The sequence below is a fragment of the Canis aureus genome, chromosome 15 (assembly GCF_053574225.1).
Source record: "Canis aureus isolate CA01 chromosome 15, VMU_Caureus_v.1.0, whole genome shotgun sequence".
Lineage (NCBI taxonomy): Eukaryota > Metazoa > Chordata > Mammalia > Carnivora > Canidae > Canis > Canis aureus.
In genome coordinates, this window is record NC_135625.1 from 4666295 (window position 1) to 4691391 (window position 25097).

Genomic DNA, 25097 nt, shown 5'->3' on the forward strand with positions numbered 1-25097 from the left:
ATAAAACACATTAGTAAATAGTTGTCTTCTCAAAGTTTTGAAAATCAAACTTTTCATTTAGGCCATATTCTTTTTTTATGTTTCTTCCCCCACATGTACTTCTTGTCCGAAGCTAAGGACAAGACCTAGAGGTTGTAATGCTACGTTGATTAGCCATGTCTCAAAGAGACACTTGTTGTTGATTAACACTTCCAACAAATAGCTGGCAGCTGCCAGATTTGGAATAAGGAAAATCATCGATCTGCAGAGATGAAGGGCCTGGGGAGCATATGGTTTAGAGCTTTTCACTTCCTTATGCTTTTGTTTTCTTTGCATTTCCCCCAAATTTAATATTTTCCATCACCCCGATAAGCACACATTCTCTGGTTGAAGTGGTGATAGGGCCTGGGTCTTGACCCATTCATCTCTTTTGGCCCTAGTGGTCTCTAAGAATTTAAACTGTGATATCGTTCCGCCCTTTCATTTCACATGTAAAGAAATAGGTCTTGAGCTTGACATACCCAAGACGGCTGGAGAGAGACCTGAGAAGTACTGTGAGGTAGACGCAGTGTGATTAGAAGTGGTCCATGCATGTGTGAGAACAGCCAGCTTCTTTCTCATCATAATCACTTTTGGAGAGGAGAGAAATTTATCTCTTAACCCACCGTGTACGTCATAGCGTGGCTCAGAGAGCACTTCACGTCATCTGTATTTCACTGGGGATTTCCAAAACTTGCTGGGAGGGAGAGGGAAATGCGATGTGTAGGAACCAAAGGCTTTAGTAAGGAGGTCGTAAAGGGAAGACAAGAAGAATGGTGAGCGATTTGGGAAGGAAATTAGGTGGGAAGAATATTTCTTCACAGGTACTTGAGACACTAATGACAGACCATAAGATAAACAATGATGGGCTTTGTAAAAATAAGGAACCTCTGCCAAATTTGCCCTAAGATTTGACCTGATAATGTAATGGAAAAGGCCCTTCCTCCCACTTACTAGAAAAAAACAAAACAAAACTGTGAGTTCAATTAAATGTTATATTTCAAATAAAATAAGCAAGGGATAAGCTTGGTCCTGACCGTCCATAGGTTGGTTCAGATCTGTGAAGTAACCATGGTGGGAATGGCAGGGGCCCATTTCTGATGCTGGCTGTGTTCTGGCCCGGGGACATGTGGGAAGCCACTTCCAGCCTGGGGAAGCTTTGCCAGCAATTAAAATAGACAGTTGGATTTGAGAACTGAAGTTTTTTTATTTCCCCAAGTTTTAAGTCATTGATCATAAAGAAATTAAAACATGAGCTCCATACCTGAGATCAACGTAGAATTTTAGCTTTCTAGCTTTTTAAAAAAAAACTATTATTCAGTGTAATCACCTTGATGTTCATATGTAGGAAACATAGTTATTGTGTTGAATCCCCCCCCCCCCCCCCATTTAACAGAGAGCAGAACATCGTTGTCCAGGTTGTGAATAAATTGAAGGGCTTTTCCTTTGCCCGGGAGGTGTGTGAAACTACCACTCACGTGCTGTCTGGGAAGCCTCTGCGAACTCTGAATGTGCTGCTGGGAATCGCCCGTGGCTGCTGGATTCTCTCTTATGAATGGGTAAGCTGTTATGTAAGCAGATGTTGGAAGTGTGTATATTCAAACAAGAAGGTGTTTTGATAGATGTGGTCATCCTGAGGCAGTGACACTAGATCACTAGGTTCACATTCATGTTAATTTGCACACTTTCCCGTGAGCAGTGGATCCCGTTCCTGTTCTCTCCTTGACCTCTTCTCCTTTTGGCCCATCACCTTCAGCCACGCTGATCCCTTGGGAACCCAAGTGTGGTGAGGATCGAAAACAGAAGAGTGGCCTCCTGGATACAGACCTCAGCACTGGCAGGAGTAAGATTAGAACAGGCTTGGAATGAAAACACAAAATGCGTGTTCTCACAGTCAAATGAACTTTCTTCTGTGTTTGACCAAGAAATAATGTGACCTATGTTAGCGATGGTTTCAAAAGCCAAAAGAATTCAGTGATTGTTTTTACAGATGGATTTACTTAGGATGAAACATGTTCATTTAATCCCATTTGGATATGTTTTATCTTACGCATATCTATCTGTAACATTACTTACCCTTATTTCTGTGCATTAAAGGTAGTTTTTTAAAAAAAAATCACTATTTTCATTATTCACAGAAATTGAGATTGTTTGTTACTTTTTCTATTTTTACTTTGATCCACAACCTGTGGTCCCTCCAAAGCATTGCTTCTTGTGAGTACTGTCATTTGTTACTTGTGTTACTGTATTGAATCTGCTACATCTCCACCCTCCAGCTTCCCCCCCAAGAATGTATTATATTAATATTGTGTTAATTTAAACCAGTAGAATTATAATATGCAAACAAACTACAGATGTATTTTTAAGAATGGCTGTGGCCTTTTTCCTCTGTTATGACTTAACCCTGCAGCTCTCTGGCATAAGACATTTGCGCCATTAGTCCTTTAAGTCACGAAGCAGAAAAGTTTGAAATTCCCTGCAAAAAGTACTATTTGCACTGGTGGCAGTTGGGCACCACCTTATCTAATTATCTATTTGTGCCGATCCATGTTTCTTTGTAAGAAATACCATTTATAACTCCAGCTTCCATGAATCCATGAGCTGTCTTCCTTCTCTTCAATTCACAATGTTTCTGTTTCTGTATCAGTCCACTCTTCCTTCCCCCATGTCTCAGAGGAAAAAAAATATTCTTTGTCATTTATGAAGATATACATCTGTGCTTGATTGTGTGTCCCATCTATTCTTCTGGGACTTTGAGCAGAGAGGTCAGAAACGGGAATCAGTATTTACTGTTGCCGTGTGTGAAGACCAGTTCCCTCGATGCCTCCATGTTTCTGCTCAGTGTACTGCCAATATTCTCCCACTAATCATCATAGGAACAGAGCCAGATGCAGATTTAGCGTATGCTAACTATATGTGGGATTAACCACCACACATGAGAAAGGCAGGATGTGGACGTGTTATTTGGTGAACTTCCAGTGCTCATGCGGAGTCCGGGCCATCTGGTCACATGCATGAATGAATGAAGTACAAATGCAATAAGGTAAGAAAATGAAATAAAAGACATTTAGGTTAGAGAGGAAGAAATGGAACTAGTTCTCTTCATAGACACAATGATTCTCCATGTAGGCAGTCACAGGAATTCTACAAAAAAGCTCTTAGAACAAATTGCCAAGATACAAGGGTCGACATTGAGATACTCAAGTGTAAATCTGACGTAAAAATGTGTGCAGGATCTATATGCTGAAAACTATAAAACACTGGTTAAAAAAAAAAAAAACTAAAGAACTAATAAGTGTCTCTCACATACTATGTTCATGGATTGGAAGACTCAGTATAATTAAAATGTCACTCCTCCATAAAACAATCTGTAGATTCAATACATTCCCAATTAAAATCTTAGGAGAATTCTTTGAAGATATAGACATGCTGATTCTAAACTACACACACACACACACACACATACACACACACACAAAGAGGGAGAGAGAGACAGGAACTAGCATAACTAAAACAATTTTGAAAGAGAAGAACAAAGTTGAAGGACTTGCATTATCTGATTTTTAAGGTACCCTTTAAAGCTTTTGTAATTAAGGCAATTCAGTGTCTGGGAAAAGATAGACATAATGAAACAGAATGGAGAGTCTAGAAATAGGCCCACAAATAAAGCCCACTGGCTTTTGACAAGAACCAAAAGCAGTTCAGTGGAGGAAAGTAAGTCTTTTCAGTAAAAGGTGTTGGATATCAACCAAAACTGGACCTGTGTCTCACACCATATACAAAGATTACCTCCAAATGGAAGGGACTAATATACAGAATGATACAACTCTAAGAAGTATACATACGGTATGACACAGGTTTAGGTGGAGAGTTCTTTTGTTCTTTAATTTTATTTATTTATTAGAGAAGAGGGAGAGAGAGGGAGGAAGCATGACCAGGGTGAGTGGCAGAGGGAGAGGAAGAAGCAGACTCCCTGCTGAGCAGGGGGCCTGATACAAGGATTGATTCCAGGATGCTGAGATGCTGGGATCTCAGATGCTTAACCTACTGAGCCACCCAAGTGCCCCCAGAGTACTTAGATACAACAGAAAAAGCATGATGTGTGAAAGAAAAAGTGATAAGTGATACTCCATCAAGTGTAAAAACTTCTACTCTGTGAAGAATATCCTAAGGAAGCCAGTAGAAGACATTTGCACATCTCATCTAACAAAGACTTAAATCCAAAATATATAAAGAATTCTCAAAACTCAAAAATAAGAGACAACCAAAGAACAAATAGCCAAAAGCATCTTTTTGAACAGTCTACTGAAGATACGCAGATGAAAAGATGTTCAGCGTCGTTAGAGAAATACGATTTACAACCACAGTGAGATACCACCACGGATTTAACAGAATGGCTAGATTACAAAGCATGTCGACAGTCCTCTAGCAAAGGATGCAGAGCATTGTATACTGCTGGTGAGGGTGGAAAGTGGCACAGCCATTCTGAAAAACAGTTGGGAAATTTGATGTGATGTAACTGTATACTCACCATGTCACTTGGCGAACCTGCTCCTAGGTATCTGCCCTCGAGAAATGAAAGCTCTCGCTTGCACAAAAACATGTCCATGAATGTCATGAATATTTGTAACAGCTTTCTTTATAATCACCAAAACCTGGCAACAGCACGAATGTCCCTCAGTGGGTAAAGAGATAAAGGAACCATCCTTCCCTACTGTGGAATATGGCTCAGTAATAAAGGACAACTCTGTAGGGGCAGCTGGGCGGCTCAGATGGTTAGGTGTCCAATTCTTGGTTTCTGCTCAGGTCATGATCTCAGGATTTTAAGACCGAGTCCCACCTCAGGCTCTGCATTCAGCGAGGAGCCTGCTTGGAGTTCTTTCTCTCTTCTTCTTCCTTCTCTTTTGCCCCTCCTCCTTTCTCTCTCTCTCTCAAATAAATAAAGTTTTTTTTTTTCCTTAAAGACAATCATGTTACTAGTCACAACTTGGATGAATCTCTTGCATTGTGGACTGCCTGCTGGTGAACCAGCTGACCTCAGGATAGCATGGTCATTTGCAGGGCTCTTCTCCATTTGCAGGGCTGCCCAGACTCTACTCCCACCAGATGCACCCCCTTCTCTTGTGCATCCCCTTCTCCCGCAGGACCCCAGGCCTCCAGGGGTTGGACTGCTGGGGTTCCCAGACAGCTCCTATAAAGTCAGCCCTCCGTGTCCAGTCTTCAAGGCACTGACAACTACCATGAGAGTGGAATCCCGAAGGCAGGAACAGTATGTTTGAGGAACAATAAGAAGGTTTGGTTGGGGTTCACCAAGAGAAAAAGTAGAAGATGAGGCAAGAGAGCCAGTGGGTAAAGGGAACCTGGACCACAGTAGGGTGTTTGGATACTATTTCTGTGTCATGAGGAGCTATCAGAAAGTTTCTGTGCAGGGAACAAGGTGCTCTGATCTGTGTTTTTCAAAGGATGGTGGCCGCTGCATAGGGAGCTCACCATGGGGAAGAAGGACTAGCATCAGGGAACCCGCTGGCAGACTGTCTTCTTAGTTTCCCAGTGAGAGAAAAACCGCAGCTTGGACTGGGTGGCAAGACACAGTCTGATGTGGATAATACTGTGAGGCCGGAGTGCAGCAGCTTTCCCATGGGTAGGCTGCAGGTTGTGAGGGGAAGGAGGTGCAGGCAGTGCTGGTGCCCGTGACCCGAGCAGCTGTGTAACAGTGGTTACAAGGACAGTTCAAAGATCCTTTATGATTGAAGAGGAATACATTAGGGTGGGCTGCCCTTTCAGCCTGTGCACCAAGATAGGCCTCGTGAACCTGGAGAGACACCAGTGCCAGGGCCAGACACCGCCTAGACGGCACGTCCTGTCCCAGCACCAGGAGCACCTGGACGGTGAGTCCAGCACAAGGGCCCTTGCTCCCCCTGGCTCTCACTAGCTGGGTACCCGGTGATGGTCGCACCAGGAGCCTGCATGTGACCCACGGATCCTTGCCAGATGCTCAGCCAACTCGGCCAGAAGCAGCTCTCTTAAACAAGCACAAGGTGACATCCTTGAATAATTTCTTCTCCTGCGGGGTCCATGGGACTGTATTCATTTTCTCTGGCTGCTGTAACAAATCACCACAGATTTACTGGCTTAAAAATAGCACAGATTTTTTTCTCTTATGATTTTGGAGGTCAAAAGTCCAAAATAGGTTTCACTGGGCTCAAGCCCTGGTGTGTTGTCAGGGCCACATTCCTTCTGGAATCTCAAGGGGAGAGTCTGTTTCCTGACTTTTCCAGCTTTAAAGGCCACCTGCATTCCTTGGCCTGTGGCCCCTGGCAGCAATCAAGTCCTTCTGACTTCTGCTTCTCTTGTCACACCTCCTCTGATTTCTTGCCTCTTTCACTTATAAGGACCCTTGTGGTCTCATGAGGCTGACCTGGATAATCCACAATAGCTCCCCATCTCCCTGACTTCACTGCCCCTGCAGTGTCCCCTTCACCATGGAAACATGGGACATGCTCACATTTTCTGGGGCTCAGCTGTGGACAGCTTTGAGAGGGTTCATCATTCTGCAGTCCCACAAGTACAAACGTATTAATTCCATAAGCCCCATATCAAATGCTTCACGGCACCTCTGGTTGGTGACTTTTAAGTGGTGTGAATTCTGTAAGGATGCGCTTTAAGAAAGCTGAGAGCGGCGCAGAGCGTGGATGGCCATGTGGAGAGGAGGTGATGTATCTACAAGCCAGGGAACACCAGGGATTTTCAGCAGCCAAGGGCATCTCGGACCAGAGTCTCCCTGAGGGTGTCCGGAAGGAAGCGGCTCTGCCAATACACCGATTGAGGACTTCTTGTTGTCTTCAGAACTGGCTTTGTTGATTATAAACAAGAAGAAAGACAGTTCTCATCTAGAGAACATTAAGAAGAAAATAAAGAAGAAATGCTTACAGAAAAAGAGTAAAATAGATTGCCTTGGGTCTCTAACCATGTTGAAGCTGTTCATGCTCCTTCCTGCTGACTGGGTGATGCTGGTGGGGAGCCAGGCCAGCCTGGGCAGGGAGGACAGCTCTGTGGACCTCGGAGACCAGAGCAAAGACAGGAGTGAGACAGCTCTAAGAGCATTGAGCACCTTCCTCAAGGCTTTAACACTAGCAAGACGGCGCATGAAAGCACTCAGTTAATTTTTTTAAAGTAACGCATTGCACCATACCAGTATAGTGATTTTAAATAGTGGTGAAACAGCCGCCTGAAAACCTAATATTATTTTTCCCATACTAAACCACTGATTAAGCCAGTTTCTTCTCTAAAATGTGACTTCCGACAAGTTCATATATTTTTATCTTGGCTTCTCCTAGGAAGACCAAAGTAAAAAAAAATAGTCATTCAGAGAGAATAGGGATGAAAAGAACATCACGATTTAAATACCTACCCTGAAAATACACACCCATACACATATGTTTGGAGGTCCCTGTGTATTTCCGTCACATTAGTATCATCACTTACAATGTCCAAATTGGCTGTGCGTTTGCACTAAGGTCATCTTGAAATAGAAGACCCACAAACCTATAACACAAGATCCAGGCTTCTGATGTTTTGACAGTTTAGTGGGATGATAACCACGAAGCAACAGGAAAAATAATTGAGTATGGGAGAGTTCAGTGCCAAGCTCTATGGCTGGGCCCAGATCCGGGGATTTCACAGACTGCAAGTTAACCTCCATCCCTAGGTAAAATGGGAATAGGCTCGGTCGAACTGTCTGGGTGCTGAGAACACTCCTCCTTACTGAGCCACAGTCCCCTGTGTGTGACAGTACGTCCCTCACCGGGTCGCATGAAAGCTGAGTTCAGCATGCACGGTCCGTTCTGTCCTTGCGAATGCTGAAGAAGGCCCATGAAGGCCGCTGAGTGCAGCTGGCACTTAGGAGAAGAGAGAGTGTGGGGTGTGATGGGGGGACCCCCAGCGAGGATGAGAGAGCTGGTGGACAATAGGAAGTATGCCCGCATTCGTTCTTTGAGGGCCCTAAGAAGAGTACCCCTTGGGTGTCTGCAGGAATTTCAGTATGCTGGGGTGTGGCTCAGAGGGGGACGCATCTGCCTTCAGCTCAGGTCATGATCTCAGGGTCCTGGGATCAAGTCCCGCGCATCGGGCTCCCTGCCCAGAGGGGAGTCTGCTTCTCTCTCTCCCTCTGCCTGTCCCTCCCCCTGCTTGTGTTCTCCCCTCCTTCTGTCAAGTGAACAAATAAAATCTTAAAAAAAAAAAAAAGGAACCCCCATTTCTGTAAAAGCCGCCGTAGTACAGATTTTCATATATTTCAACCTTCTCCAAAACCCTCAGGGTCTTCCTGTTGCTGCAAGTGATCACTCTCAGATTTTTAAGACCAATAGTTTTGGCATTAGTATCCTTCTACGAAAACAGCTACAGACATGGCTTTACCGGTGATGCCTAAACACTTCATTACTTGTGAGAAGTGACCGGTTCCTGGGAAATGTAAAGGACCAGATCTACTGCAGCCTACAGTAAAATGCGTGTTTGTGATTGGTGATGTACTTGCGATGCCTGCCAAATGTTTCCTCCCACTGGTGTTGCGTGTTTATTGATTTTAATAGGTGACTGCTAACTTGCACTCTTAAGGAAAAAAACAAACAAACTTAGAAATGAACCAAATCTCTTTCCCTGTTTATGTCACTTAAATGAGACAAAGATAATTGCTCCTTCTATGGCCTCCCTTCTTTAATTTTAGGAAAAAAAAATGCAGTTGCACAAACAGGATAAACTTTTTTTTTTTTTTTTAAGTTATCTCCACATCCAACGTGGGGCTTGAACTCATGCACGATACACTCTTTTGAGTGAGAATAGCTGCCATTGCCCTTTATAAGCCAAGCCACATAATGTCTAAAGCTCAGCACACAATTTACTGTTCATCTGCAACTTGTGTGTGACTTTAGATATGAATTCCACAGGATGCAGTTTCTTTTAGGGCCAAGACTTGAAGCGTCCATATGATATACTTCAGGAATCACGTTGTCTTTGTGTAAAGGAATGACTGTCCCTCTCTCTCTGTGGTCCCCTCCTTTTTCCTTGTCCCCAATGCAATTTGGGGGATTCTTAAAATATTCCTTTTGGCTAGCTATATAAGCTTGCCTCCAAGAAAAACATTACTGAGAATGTTTTTATTTCAGGGTTTGTGTGGTATTCTCTGGAAATTGCTTGTAAAGGAGCCTTCTAGCAGTTCTTCAAAATTAGATGGTTGTATGTGGCTCAGTTAGTCATATCAAAAAAATTATGGCGATTTTATAACAAAATTCAGTTTGAATTTTTATTTAAAAAAAAATTTTTTTTTTTTTTTTTTGGACAACCCTGTTGACAATGTGTATGTGTTTACACCAGTGCCTACTCTCGTTAACCCCACTGTTCTCAGCAGAGAGAATAACTTGTGTTTTTGCTTCTTCATGACTAAATTGTCTGGCAGATACAGAGAAACAGAAAACCGTGTCACGAGTTGCCCTGTTTCCTCTTTGTGGGAGACAGGAAGTATAACACAGAAAAATAAAGAAATCGATTTGACCGAAGGATCCCCATAGACCAAGAGCTTCTTTGCTGCATTGTATTTAAGCATAGTGCTCTTTGAATTCCTTAGAGCGTCTGTCTTCTAACTTTCACCTATCTGGTGTTTCCTCCATTCTCCCCTGACTTATCTACAGTGCTGCTTTACCTTTCCTCTGCTTTGTGTTCAGCGAAAGGTAGTGGAATGCCAGTGACCCGGGCTTCTTCCTTCTGGCTCCTGTTACATGATAAAGCCCCATCTCCACCTCAAAGACACCACAGAGCAGTGAGGACTAATTCAGCCTCTATTCAGGTCAAAACACGTGGATTCTGAACAGCTTAGGAATAAGGCCTGATACAGAGTTCCTGTCAGTTCTACAGCCAAATTTCAAGACAGTTTAACTGTTGATAAAAGAACAAAAAACACTTCATAATCAAGTGTTTCATAAAATCAGAGAATGATGTCATGATGAGTTAATTTTCTTGAAATGATGTGATGCAATTTTGACTTTCTCACACTGGATTCAGTACATGGTGAGTCTGATTTAATTGGTGTGAACATAGAATCAGGTGTCAGAATTAGAATGAGGCCTGTGGTTCCTGCAGTGTGGACCTCTCGTCTGCTAGTGAAGAAGGCTGAGTTACTCTCCTAGAACTATAACCAGGGGCAGAACTGGACCTGAGGTCAAGGGTTGTCTCTGGTGTTGTAGTCCATCATGCTATCCTCCCAAGACTGTGTAAAAAAGATTCCTCTTGAAAACCATTTTCTCTCTCTCTCTTTTTTTTAACCTTAATGTCTGAGCACATTCTAAGAATAATGTTTAAGCAAAATGTGCTTGGTGTACCACATTTGTCACTAGGGTTTTTGAGCTGTTGTCTTAAGTTCTCTCTAAGCAAACGTTTGTTGGCTGCAACCATGCGCTAGACACTTATCGTACCAAGCTGACTGACGTCTCCTGTTTGATTCTTTGAATTGACATAGATTTTATTGTTTTTACTGTGCCACAGATAATTATACCTTGATAAAAAGTACTTACACTTTAAAATATATTTTCATACACACTGTCTCATCAGGTCCTTACAGAACATATTTGCTATAGAGAAGGACCCTGTTTGTGTTGAGTGATGGAGATACTAGAAAAAATAACTTGTCCGACTTGAATGTGTATCTTTGAAACAGTCTTGATAATGGCATTATCCTAAAGCAGTGGCTGTAAATAGTCATCTCAAAGATGACTACACCTAATTTGTAAACTTTTGTTATTAAAATAATGGGTTCTGCTTGTGGAGACACGTATGGCTTGTCGTACGTCGCTCTTTTCAGTGAGGTAGTTACTGAAGAATGCCCACACTTTTCCTCTGCAGAACCTTGGGCAAGCTGCAGTAGAAATGGCCCTGGGCACCCCAGGACATAGGACATAGGTGGTCCTGTTCTGATCCTCCATCCTCCCCGCCATCCCTTTGGTTCATCCTGGCAATTCCTCAGTGGATCCACTGTGCTTTCCTAGTTCTGTAGGAAATCATGGTTGAGGACAGATAGGAAAAGAGTGATTGCCCTGGAAAATGAAGGGCTTTGGTGCTGCCCTTCCTGAGAACATTTGAGAAGATTTGTCAACGGGATCGTGATTGTCATCAAGGACGACTCGTAGAGGAGTTTAAGGGAGAGCTGTCTTGGAGCATGAGAAGTCTGTGAAGTCACTCTGAACAAAACCATTGAGATTCCATCATCATTTTTGGAATTCATATCTTTAATAATTTGTTCTTTAATTTTGTGAAGGGGCCAGACACTCTAGTTAATACATTCGACACAGCAAAGCAAGTGCACGGGTCTTGAAGCTGAGACTTTGCATGGAAGCGAAAGCCCTGAGGCGCTTTGAGGAGGAGTAAAAGGATAGGTATTTGGAGAGGCTGCCAGGGACCAGAGCACCTGGAGGTCACGGTCAGGAGTTCGGGAAGCTGCTGGTGTGTGTGAACTAGAGAGTGACAGGCTTTTCTCTCTCTGGCTTCTGCGTAAAGAATGGATTGCAGGAAGGTTAGAGTAAGCAGACTGACCAGAGGAAGACAGTTATGATCATCTGCGTCAGAGATTACAAGGAGAGAGAAAGAAGAGAGAGACACACAGAGAGACAGAAAAGAGACAGAGACACACGCCAGCACACTATGATACAGAGGAAGAAAAACCACGCAGAGAGGAGCAGGAGAGAGGTGGGGGGAAACGGATGCTCTTGAGCACGACTAGCATAGTGGCAGATAGGTGGAGAGAAGAGATCAGACTGCTGTACTTTATTAGGAAGATCTCACAGGACTTGGTAACATGCGGCACGTGTCAATGGAGAAGTCAAGATGTCTCCTACCCAAATTTTTTACCTGAGCAACTGAGGGTAGATAGTGGTAGCATTTACTGGGGCAAGGAATCCTCAGGGGAGAAAAATGTTTGCAGGTTTGGGGTACAAGAAAAAATTCTGATCTATACATATTGGGTGTGGGATCCCTATTAGACATTCATGTAGAGCTAACCCATATCTCATTAAGTTGTGTGTGTGTGTGTGTGTGCGCGCACATACGTGTGTCCAGAGCAAAGGTTAGGACTATAAATATTCCTTTGGGAACCATTTGTGCATAGATGGAACTTAGAGCCATGGTATCTAGGAGATGAGTGTACAGTGAAGGGAGAAGCAAAGTCGAACACTGAGCCCTGGGCCAACATTTAGAAGTCGGGAAAGAGGAGGATCAAGCAAGGGAGACCAAGGCAGTTAAGGCAGTGATGAGGGGGAGCACCAGGACGGTGGGATGCTGAGTTAGAGGGGACTGTCCCATAGAGGAGGCTATGTTTGACCACGTGGAATGCCACTGGAAAACCAACACAGCGAAGGCAGAGAAACAGCCATTGGATCTGACAAAGATGGTTGCTGTCAGGAGTCTTAGGAGCAACAAGCGTGGGGAGGAAGTTGCACAATAATTGAGGAAGTAGAAACCACATGACTATTTCTAAACTTCCTGCTGTGACGTGAATCATAGACAACAGTTAAGGCAGCTGGATGGGCAACCTAACACGATTCGAGCTTTGTAGTAAGGCCACTTGAAGGAGCATGTTCCTGGAGCCCGGCAGTGTGGTTTTATCCCAGTGAGTTGGGCGTGTGCCTGTGGAGCAGCAGAACCTATCAGCTTAGCAGGAAAGAAGAAACCAGATGAAGGTAATGTGTATTTTTTTTTTTAAGATTTTATTTACTTATTCATGAGAGACACACACAGAGAGAGGCAGAGACCCAGGCAGAGGGAGAAACACGTTCCATGCAGGGAGCCCGATGTGGGACTCGATCCCGGGTCTCCAGGATCAGGCCCTGGGCCAAAGGCGGCACTAAACCACTGGGCCACCGGGGCTGCCCGAAGGTAATGCGTATTAAAGCAAAAGGTGTCATATTTGTCAAACAGTTTAAAAGCATGAGGCTGAAAATCAGCAAGTTAAGAGACTCGGTTTTGTTTGATATTTGTGGCCCCTTTGTAATTTGGGCCTTCAGGAACTGCAGTGTTTTTTTGTTTAATGGTACATCAGATTCCACTTCCTAATTGTTTTTTTTTTTTTTTTTTAAACCTGAGATCATCTCCTTGTCGCCTTATGACTGAAGACTCCAAGACATCCACTTAGTATGGAGTTGTGTCACAAATTCAAAGCTTATTTCTAGAAAATATTCCAGCTGTACCTACAGATGCATCTTTCTTTTTCTTTTTTCTTTTTTTCTTTTTTTAAAAATATTTATTTACTTGAGAGAGAGAGAGAGAGAGTGCATAAGCAGGGGGAGAGGCACAGGGAGAGAAAGAAGCAGACTCCCTGCAGGGCAGGGAGCCCAATGCAGGACTGGATCCCTGGACTCCAGGGACGCTCAACCGAATGAGCCACCCAGCTGTTCCTGGTTCATCTTATTATGTCACTTCTGCAACTTCCCACTGCAGAACTTCCCATTCTGCAACAACACAGTTGTCACTTGTGTTTCTGACGCCCAATGAAACCGTTCTCATGTGCAATAACAACACAGAAATATCTTTTCTTGAGATTCTTGTCAAAAGCACACAACCACGATTTGATTTGCTGGCACTTCTTGAAGTTTCATGGTCTTCAGCGATTGGTCACTTACATGTCATTTTGTATATGCCAGGAATGTTGAGGATGTTGTTTGCCCTCCATCCTTTCAGGTGTCTAAGCTCTATCCCCAAATTAAAATAGGTTGCCAAAGAACGGCACACGTGAACTCTGTGTCTGCCTAAGTACCTCTGTGAATTAGACTTCCGTGATAGTCTTGAAAAGAAGATAGCTGATGGTTTTGAAGAGAGCTGATGTAAGAAATGCCGGATTTTAGACAACTGTCAGACATTCTTCAAAACTATCATCGACAGCATTGTATATTTTGCTACCTGACACTTTTTATGATCCACACAATACATTTCTCCTAAAATTCATTGCCCTGGAATGTTCTCTACAGAAAACACTTTGAGCTTTTCTTTGCCGGAGAATGAGAAATATGTGACTATAAGTGGTTTTGTCAACTGAAATAGCATCTTGCCATAGGTACAGATGGATCTACTTTTTGAGTCAGTCTTTTTTACCACCACGGGAGAATGTCCTTTAGTGCACAGAAAAACACCTCTCCACCGAATTTTGTTTTATGTAATTCTTTTTTTTTTTTTTTTTTTTTTTTTTAAGATTTGGTTTTAAGTAATCTCTATACACAACATGGGGCTTAAACTCACAACCTTGGGATCCAGAGAGTTGCACATTCTACCGACAGAGCCAGCCAAGCACCTCCCCTCTTTATATAATTCTTTTTGACTTTGATTTTATTAGCTAATAACAAAACAAGAAAGAATGATATACAAATTCTTAACATCATTCACAATTTTTAAGTTGAGGTGTAATCGACATATAACATTTTGTTAGCTTCAGTCATACAACATAACGATTTAATTGTATATGTGAAGTGATTACCCCAGTAAGCCTACCTCACATTGATCACCATACACAGTCATAAAAAATTTTTTTCTTGTGATGAGAGCTTTTAAGATCTACTCATTTAGCAACTTTCAAATAGCCGCCATGCTGTACATGACATCTCCATGAACTATTTTGTAGCTGGAAGTTTGTACCATTCGACCTTTCAGGTATTTCTGATATGCCACGTATGACTTTAGTGTAGTAGAACATTTGTTTCAATTTTTAACTTGTAAACAGTATATTTTGGTGGCGAAACCCCCCTAGAGATAGCCATACCCTCCTTGGCACAAGGGACTAGGTCAAAGCACAGGAAGTTTCAAACATAAAAGCAGAATGTCTTTAACAGACCCTTGGCTATTTAGCACTTTGAGGGCAGAGACCATGCCTGTCTTTTCTCACCTGGCCCAGGACCTGGGATCGAACTGAAACAGAGTACTTACTCGTAGAATGAATAAGTGGGTAGGTAGATGACTAAACATACTTATTTCTTTAAAGAACCTCAGAATTTGTTTTTGCCTCTGATGAGCTAAAAGTGTCGTATAAAAACAATGTGCCTCATATATCATGAAGATATCCACATAGTTCACGATTTTTGTGTTAAAACTCATTGAAAATAAGATGGCCTGATGCTCATCTAAGGAAAAAAAAAATCCTTATGCCTCAAATTCACAGAAAGAGTAAGAATCAGTGATTGCTCACAGTAGCCATAATATTTGGCTTATTGTCTATGGTGGTAATAATAATTTCCACTGTGTTTTCATACAGTGAAGTGATATGTCTGATGTTTGTTTTAGTTACATTGGAATGTGTTATATTTATTTCTTTGTTTTCATTTTGATAAGAAAAATACGAGCTTGTGTTATTTATAAAGATGTTCGGACTCCACATGTCAGTGTGCTGGTGAAATGCTGGGTCACCCTGGTCTTTGCTTAGCTATATGTAAAAAGTGGCTAATAGTGGGCCGTTAAGCTCTAAGATCCACGAATAATCCATTTTCATTTTTTTCTGGGTGGACAAGATGAGGTAAGACACAAGCAGCACAAATATCACGTAAATGCCCGTATATATGTAACTCAAATTTTTAGTAAGACTATTCGAGCATATATCAATGCACGGCATCCTTTTCCTCTTACTATCTGGTATTTCGTCTTGTCAGTTGATATCTCTTAAAAAGGAAAAAGACTTCTTAACTACTTATTTTTAGTACTTTATTGCTTATCTTATCTCTCTTGGTTAAATAGGTTGTATTAAGGTTTTGGTTTCTTGCCACTTTTTTTTTTTTTTTTTTTTTTGAGACAGCCAGAACAGTGCTTTTTAAACACTTAATCACACTTGAGTCCCCTGGGGATCTTATTAAATGCAGATTGAGGTCCAGTAGGTCTCTGTCCTAAGCTCCTTCACAGGCTACCAGTTCCTAGGTGATGTGTGAGTTGCTGGCCCTAGGACCATGTGCTGCATTGGAAGGTTCTAGAGAGGAACCAACTGTATTTGAAGGGGGAGATGGGGCTGCTTCCGGAGGATGCAAGTCACACAGGAGATGGAAGGAGAGGCACGGCCTTAGGCTCCCTGACCTTGTCAGTGCAAGACTCCTCTGTGGGTGCAGAGACCTGAATACTTGCAGTAAGTTGCTTATTCACCTTGCTTGAAAGCAAGTGAGTTTCTAATTTGATTCAGCCTTTCCTCAATTTGTAGGCCAAATCCTTTCTGGCATCTGTCTCTGGAAGCAGAGATAGCCTAGAGGATATTTTTATCTTCTACTACCTGAAACGTGGGTATCATTATTCCATGGCTGCACGTCACATGCTACGTGTGTTTGAAAGGTTGATGGACAAGACAACGAGTTTCAATGGTATAACTTTGCCACTCACTGGCTGTGTGACCAGTAAGGCAGTTCTACTGTCCAAGACTCAGTTTCCGTACTTGTACTTATTTGTAAGACGATTAAAGGGTCATCTAAATAAAGTGCTCCATAAGCACTCAATAAGTATCAGCTACTGTTATTAAACAAGCATTTTTGACACTTATCACTGGTCTTCATTCAAATCCTAACTTGAATGGACCTTGAAAACATTATGCTGAGTGAAACGAACCCAACACAAAGGCCACATGTTGTCTGATTCTTGTCCTGTTGCATATATGGCCTAGGCAAGTCCGCCGAGACCACCTGCTGGTTAGTCACTGCCAGGGGTAGAGTGTGGCAAGGGGCGGGGGTGGTTACCTAGAGGGTACGGGGTATACTCCTGGAATAAGCAAGGTGTTTTGAAAGGAGCGAGAAGTGGTAGTTGCACACATGGTGAATATACCAAATGCCACTAACCTGTACACTTTAACATAGTTACTTGTGCATTATGAGAATTTCAACTCAATTTTTAAAAATCACATATGGAAAATTGCCTCATTGACGGAGGCATTACATCTATGGAATGGGTTTGTATTTTAAAATAACTTTACGGAATAACATAAAGCATTTCCTGATGTTCTGAGATGTGTTGGAAATACAGAGGAATGGCTTATTTTGGAACCAATATTATTGCCTTGAAACCCTGCCAGTTCAAGTTGGTCTTTGCAGAAGACCAGACCTCCTCTGTTTTCTGGCTCCAAAGTGGTCAGGACATAAGCACCCGATACCCTATTCTTTTGTTATTAACAAATCATACTATCGATAGCCCCAACTTTTTTTTTTTTTAAAGATTTTATTTATTTATCTATGAGAGACACACACAGAGAGAGGCAGAGACACAGGCAGAGGGAGAAGCAGGCTCCCTGCGGGGAGCGCAATGTGGGACAGGATCCCAGAATGCTGGGATCACGCCCTGAGCCAAAGGCAGATGCTCAACCGCTGAGCCATCCGGGCGCCCCCAACCCCAACTTTTTAATCCTGAAGTGTAACCTAGAAATAGCTTCATTGCCACAACTATTTCATTAGCTATGTGGTACTTTTATAATTTATAATGATGTATAACGTTTTCATGAGACAGGTTAAACATACCTCTTGTTGCAGGGATGCAGAGAGGCCGAGGTTAGTTTAACCAAGTTGCCTGGATTCTGTGGTGTTAATCAGTTTACTACAGTGTGTAGTTATGGAGAAAACATAAATATTGTTCTCTTGGTGGGAAAAGTCATAACAGTGTACGGAGCAGCAAATTCTCTTAAGGTGGTGGTGTTTGAGCAAATTAATTACTCTTATACCTGAGGCAAAGAATCTATAAAATCTGATGAGAAAAATATTTGTAATTTGATTTGTATTGTTTTCTTGGTACCTTAAAATAGCAAAAACATTTAGTGATTACAGTTTTTGTTCCTCTTCTATAAGAAAGAAGAAATTTGCAAATGCTGAATGTATGTTTTTATACCTCCGTGAACTCTTGCAGCTAAGTTTTCTAGCAGTTGGTGGGGTCAAGGATGGGTGATAGGAGTGAGAGTAATGATGACAACCTCTCATCAAGTGTCAGTAATGATGACAACAATGATGACGGTTAGAGAAACAAGTATACTTTTGAACTATTTGAAATTAACTAAATTCCCACAGTTTAAACTTGAGGCATAAGTTTCTGACCTTCAGATTAGGTTTTGATCAGCAGATATGTTGAACAATGTGAAGTCTTTTGTATTCAAAGAATATTGTTGTTTCCCACAAAGAAGGAAGTTAAGGTGAATGTTAAGAGAAATTAATTTGATTGGTTTTGGTTTATAAAGTGACATTCACTGATCTTGAGCTATACCGACCAGTCTGAATTTTCTGATTATTCCTTGGAGAAGGAGAATGAAGCAGTTCATAAAAGCACCAGGACCAGTAGCCAGTGCCAGTCCTAGATAACAATATAAAATTTTTAAATTTAAAAATAAAGCAAAACAAAGAAACATTGTGCTTTCCATAGGTAAATCCATTTACGCCCAGAAACACTTTGGGTTTGTGCTGTCCTGTTTTGTTTTGATTTTGTTTTTGTTTGTAATAAATCAAATTAATCTGCCTCACGAAGGAGTTCCAGCAATTGCAGCGCTGTCACTATTTCTCTTTGGCATTGTATTGGGAGTCTTAGTCCATTAAGGGAACTAAACAAAAAATAGGCACACAGATTGGAGTAAATAAAACTGTTTATTCGCATAAGACATAACTGTCTACACAGAGACTATCAACAAATCTACAAAAAAGCTCCCACAGCTAGTGAGTTCAGCAAGGTTACAGGGTACGAAGGTCAATATACAAAATTCAGTTGTATTTCTGTGTACTAGCAATAAACAACTGGAATTCTGATTTTTTTCCTTAAAAATGCAGTTTATATTAGCATCCACAGAAATTAAAATATTTAAATCCTGACAAAAATATTTGTAAGATCTGCCTGCTGAAAACTATAAAACTCTATGAAAGAAATCAAAGACCCAAGCACAGAGAGAGATACTATGTTCATGAATTTGGGAAAATGGATCTGTTTTAAGTAGTCAGACCCCCCCTTCAACATTTTTTTTTCCTTGAAGTATAGTTGACATACAATGTTATATTAGTTTCAGGAGGACAAATGAAGTGATTCAACCTTTACATGTATGAGGGAGTGATCAGCACGATAAATCTAGCTACTCTCTGCCACCATACAAAGCTGTCAGGTAGTAACTATATTCCCTGTGCTGTGTATTGCATCCAGGGTCCTATTTATTTTATAACCAGATATTTGTACCTTTTATTCCCCTTCTATGTTGCCCATCCCTTTCCTCTCCTCCCCTCTGGCAGCCACTGGATTGCTCGCTCTCTCACTCTCTCTAGGAGCCTGTTCCTGTTTTGTTTGTTTGTTTTGTTTTTTAGATTCCACATGTAAGTGAAATCAGATGGTATTTGTTTTTCTCTTTGGTTCTCCCCCATTTTGATCTATAGATTCAGCTCAGTTCCAATTACAGGCTCAGCAAGATGTCCTCATAGATATCAGCAAACTGGTTCAAGTTGCAAAGCCCTTTTGAAATAGAAGAGCAAAGTTTCGTGGGGTAATCACAGAATACAGAAATCTGGGTGATGATTAAATGAAAAGTCTCATCTAGTAAGACTAAAATTATCCAAAACAGAGTGTTTTTAAAGATCAAGTATAATTTGCTAGGCTTTATAATAAAAAAAATGGCACCGCCTGCCCTGTTGTTTCCCAGCCTGGAGTGTTACTCCTGAAGTAGCCGTCTGATATTTTACCTCCATATTTCTGAATGAAATGTTTTTCTTGCCTTTTTATTTTTTTAAATTCACTTTGAGACATTATCTATAGAATTCCTTTGATGGAGGATCAAAATATGACACTATGGCTGCCTTTGGTTACTCCCCACTCTTCTCGGCAGTCTACTCAATATGTTACATTTTTAAACATTTTATCGATGCGTATAAACACACATTCACACAGGAACTGAGTATGTGGATGCTATTTGAACTGAGCCGTGTAATGTACTATGATTCATCTCTGATAATTTGTGCTTTTTGGTTTTCCTGAGCTAATTGTCGACAGTTATTTTGATTGCTTAGTTTCCTACGCACCTATCAGCAACCAATCACAAAAACTTCTATTATTATTATAACTCTTCTCTCAAATCTGTCTCTACATCAGATTATCTTCCCATCCCATATATTTTTTTCTTGGAGACACCACCCGTGAGCCCATTTATTCTCTTCCCCTTGAGACTGGTTCTCTCTAGGTCTACAGAGCTGCTGTCAGCCAGGGACTTTCCACCACTGGGATCCCAGGAATTCCATTCTTGTTTGGTTTGGTCTATGTTTTCAAGCTAGAGGCTTTTATCAAATGGGTATAAAGTCATGTTCTATAAGGAGGCACTGAAAAGCTGATTGAAACTCTGCCTGCCTGAGTGGTGTATAGATAATTTGGTGTGAATTGAGGTGTTTGAGATACAAGCTTTAGTATTTGCATGTCTTTTTCCCCCTGGGGCTCATCTGTGTCCCTGGAAAAGAATATCTGGTGTCCCAGGGGGAGGGCTGGTGAGGTTTTCCCTGGCGCTTTCCACCACTGCTCTCAGAACAGGCTGACTTTAGTTTTGTCTTATATTTTAGAGGAGGGTGAATGAGGAGGTAGGGGATATATCCTTTTTACCCTGTTCTGTACCCCATTTTCAGAGGTATTCAGGACCACCAATTTGTTTGCCTTTTAGAGAATCTGTGGAGGGAATTGGATGCTTCCTATGGACCTCTTTCTCTAGACATTAAATTTGAACTTCCTTTGCTCTTCTAAGTCCTTTATAATTCATTCATCTGCTCTGCAACTTCCAAAATATCATCCTGTTTTATCTCCTGTAGACTCTTCTCATTCCTTTTAATTCCATCCCTTTGGTTGAGTCTGGGAGAAGGTGAAGATAAAGGTGTGCTCATCTTGCTATATGTTAACCATAAGTCAGCTTCCTTGTCTTCCTTGTAAATGATGCTATTATTGACTTGCCTTCAGTACCGATGACATTTTCTGGCTTTGGTTCACCATAGCTCCACTGACTCACATTATTCAAATAGAATGATTAGATGTATATAAAACGAAATAAGACCATTTGTGTTTTGCCTGGTATGGAATTAACTGCTTGGTCACGCCTACATTGTGGAAATTTGTCTCGTCAGTAGCTGTTAATCTAATAATAAGACAAGCAGTTTCTATTTAGATTCATCAACAGGGTTCACGTTTTATGAATGACAGTTTTAAAATGTCAAAAATATTATATTCATTCTCAGTGAATGCTGAACTAACTCAGCCCTCATGCTAAGGGCTATAAACGTGGAATTTGATCCTCTGTATTTATGCAACCTAATTTCTAACTTTATTTAGCATCTTAGTTATTTTTATTCTATCACATATACGATGGGAAGTATGATGGGTTAACCTTTTAGTTCACTTAGGGCCTTAACTGTGATCTTGCAGAGTTAGATTTTCTCAATATGTAACACTACTAAAGATAACTTTGGCTAATGAAAGAACTAAAGCAGAAAGCTTACACTCTATTTCTGATTTGATGATTTTGTTACAGTCGAATTAATGTTTTCTATTATCTCTGTCCAGTATTAATTCTTGGGATGCCTACATAAATTCACTTTATTAATTCACTTAGCAAAATTCTACTCTAGATGCCTTATGGTTTTATTTTTATAACATTTAGAAAGGGACAAGCTCAGAGAGCATAAATTTTCTCCAGGAGGCTCTCTTGACATTTTAATGTGGACTACATTGGAACTCAAATGCCACACGCAGTTTTAAGACTGGCTCCTTGGATTCTCTCCCTGGTACATTATGTTTCTCACTTTCTAATTCTTTCACATTGCCTCATGTCTGAAATGAACATGATTTTGAAACGTTTTACATTTTACTTCCTGGGCTAATCACAGACTTGTAAGGAACCACACGTGTGTTGTTAGTGTGTCTCCGTAAGATAAACCTTGTGTTACTTAAATGATTTAACCACCTCTGAAGAAACATGATTTCAGTGTACTATTTATTTTCATACCCTCTTTCATTGACCTTATGAAGATATATATGTGTGTATTGTGTGTGTGTGTGTGCGTGCATATATATGTATATGTCTATCTATATTGGTTAGACAGTAAAATCAGGGGAAAGCAAAAACAGACTTAACTGACAAAATGCTCACTTATACACCAGATCTAAGTGAAGAAAGAATAGGGTCTTTGGGAACACACCGCATTGCTTCTTCTCTCTATAGTGAAGACACATTGCCCTGCATTATACTCCATTCCCATTCTGTCACCCGGGGCCCAGCACCCTCAGAGCTCTTTCTCTCGTCTTTTCTGGATTGTCTTCTGATTCTGTCAACCAGCATTTCTTTTGCCATGTGCTAATGCCCTTGCGCACACAGGGATAGAAACGGTATATTGTTATACCTTACTTAGGAATCTAACCAACCCGAATTTCTTACTTCTTCTTCCAAAGCACCCTTAGCCAAAAACAAAACAAAACAAAACAACAACAAAAAAAAGCCCACTTTAACCCTGCCTTGGCTTATGGCATTCTCTGTGCTGGAATGTCTTCTCCCCTCCCCATTTTCTCTGTCGTTGCCTGATGAACTCTTACTCATCCTTTAAGACTCTGCTTAAAATGTCACCTCATCTGTGGACCCTTCCTTGATTCTCCTAGACTGAGTTAGTTTCCTTCTTCTATAGGTTCCCACAGAACTGTTTTGGGAAATCACCATTTGTGGTTTGTCTTCATGCCCTCCTGCCAGAGGGTGAACTCCTCTGGGATTGCGTTTGTGTTTCTAGGACCTAGCATGGGTTCTTATTCACAGGAGGCTCTCAACACGTTGTTCACAGATGAGTGGATAGTGAAATGAAGAAAACAGTGTTGAGTGAATAAATGCATCAGTTTTAAAGTAAGATCCAGACTGGTGCTAGAAATTGTCATTCAGATTCTGTGTCTTGTTACTGTCTTTATTCCACTGGTATGCTCATTTTTCTTAGAAATGAAGTACGGCTCACTCACTCACGTTGGATAAGTATTAGCTTCATTATATAAAAAAGGAAATATTTAAGACCAAGCTCCCATAGATGGGTCTGAATCTTAGAAACTACCAAACAGGAAAACTCCTTTCTTCATCCCCTTAATTCAGCAGAATGAACTTGTTTTATATAGCTGCTCTAGAAAAGAGAGTGGATTCACCGAATGTAAGAAATGAAATTGCAGATGAAAAATAAATATGGGATATGTAATTCAGTTTGATTATTTTTGTTGTATAATTCTATTGGTGCATGGAAATAGAAACAGATTTTCAGGGAGTTCGGTCATCAAGTGGAGAGGACTGTAGAATCTTGAACATTGTTGAATTAAAAACAAAAACATCATTTTGATCATTTAAAATATGTGGGTTCAAATAACAATAATAAATAAAAATACTGAAAGCTTGTTTATGAAATATTTTATCCTTCCAAAGTCAGGGAAGGATTTTCAAATGCTTTAGGAGAACTTCTGAAAATATTTGTCCATGTTAGAAACAAAGTCACATGCCAGAAGGGCTGCTTTTTGAATTTAAACTTATGATCTATCTTCTCCTAATAAATGTGTTTTTTTTAAATTAATAAAATCCTGGAATATTTACTGAGGATTGTCAATAATTATTCCTTAAATTGGAAACTTGGAATTCTTAAAAAAGTATTTCATATGTTTATTATTGGGGTGGTGTTTAGTAGTTGGCCTCACTAAGATAATAACCCAGATTTCTCATCATTGCGAAACTTTTTTTTCTTAAAGAAGCATTTATGATTCATAAGATTGATTCAACATGACGACTCTATGGTACTTGGTATTTAAGACACATCTGCTTCAGATCTATGGAGTGCATAGTCACTGCATATGTTTTGTTTTGGCCATCTCTTCAAAGTGGTTTATTATCCACTGAGAGCCTAATGAATCTATAATAAATGTTCTTTTTATTGTGTCACTTGTAGGTACTGTGGTCTTTGGAAATGGGTCACTGGATTTCCGAGGAACCGTTTGAACTTTCTAACTACTTCCCTGCAGCTCCTGTAAGTCAGATGTTATTTTATTATGGTAAATACAACTTGGAATTTTCAGGAAATTATTATTTGCATAGATACAGACTCAAATTTTTATTAAGTCAAAACCAAGTATGCTCACAGTTAAAAACACATTTTATAGATCTTTCATAATACTTTTTCAATCTATTTGTGAGAGAAAATGTGGGAATGTGAGAATATTCTGCAAAAAAAATAATTCTGCAGAATGAAATCTTAAAGAATTTTAATTATGAAAGTCCTTGAGAAAAACAAAAAATGAAAAAGGACTAGATTCTTGAGGAGGTGGTATGATATCTTGTTTGCTGCTTTAAGAAATAAAGCTGTTACTGCTCATAAAGATAGAATTGATAGGTATAAAAGTCATGGCCTGCTAGCAACATGATACAGTCCTTATGTTCTGATACTTTTTCCAAAATCAGCTTCCAAAATCAACTTCAACTTTGCTGAATTTTAAATTTTAAATATTTCAAATGCTTAGTGGAGGTTCCAATTTCTTTTAAAGATTGATAATTAAATAGGTAATTTCAGGCTTACTTGGAAGCAGGATCGTGTAGATGTTGGCTTTCATTTTCAAAAAAGTTAACTGGTATGTGATACAATTTATTCTTTTGGAAGATCAATACCTGAAAGTGAAGTGGTGATTTTTATCTGTGATGGGGGCTGATGTTATCTGCTGTTTCATTATGTGTAGGACACTGCCCTTTATTACTGAGTTATCTAGATTGTGAGGTTGCTTTTGTTTTCATATTTAAGATTATTGGTTTGATTTTCTCTACACTTTATAAAGATTTTCTTAAGGAGAGAAAACATTCCTGTTGGCAAGACTCTGTTTGATATATCATGTAAGGAATTGGAGTGCAAAGACGCAAATCTCCCCTACTCTCTGTCATCAGAGAGTACATGTAATTCTATGTAACACGTGAGGCTTGTCTTTGAAATGCATTTTACCTGTCTGTGTGGGCACATGGTATCAAGTATGTTGTTGCCAGTTTGTCCTATCATATCATTTCTCTATCTCAGTGTTTGCTGTGTGGTCATTGAGACATCACAGAAACAAGG

At 40.6% G+C, this 25097-nt stretch overlaps 1 protein-coding gene across 12 annotated transcripts in view; it reads left to right on the forward strand.

The window, feature by feature from the left end:
* Positions 1 to 25097, forward strand: part of MCPH1 (microcephalin 1) — a 230922-nt gene that overhangs the window by 81074 nt on the left and 124751 nt on the right. For 7 of the 12 annotated variants that reach the window (XM_077848535.1, XM_077848536.1, XM_077848533.1 and 4 more), the window contains exons 11-12: positions 1415 to 1577; positions 23949 to 24026. In XM_077848535.1, the coding sequence (XP_077704661.1) occupies positions 1415 to 1577; positions 23949 to 24026 (241 nt within the window). The remainder of the gene's footprint in view (positions 1 to 1414; positions 1578 to 23948; positions 24027 to 25097) is intronic. The other 5 variants (XR_013352566.1, XM_077848543.1, XM_077848541.1 and 2 more) reach the window with 1 other exon arrangement.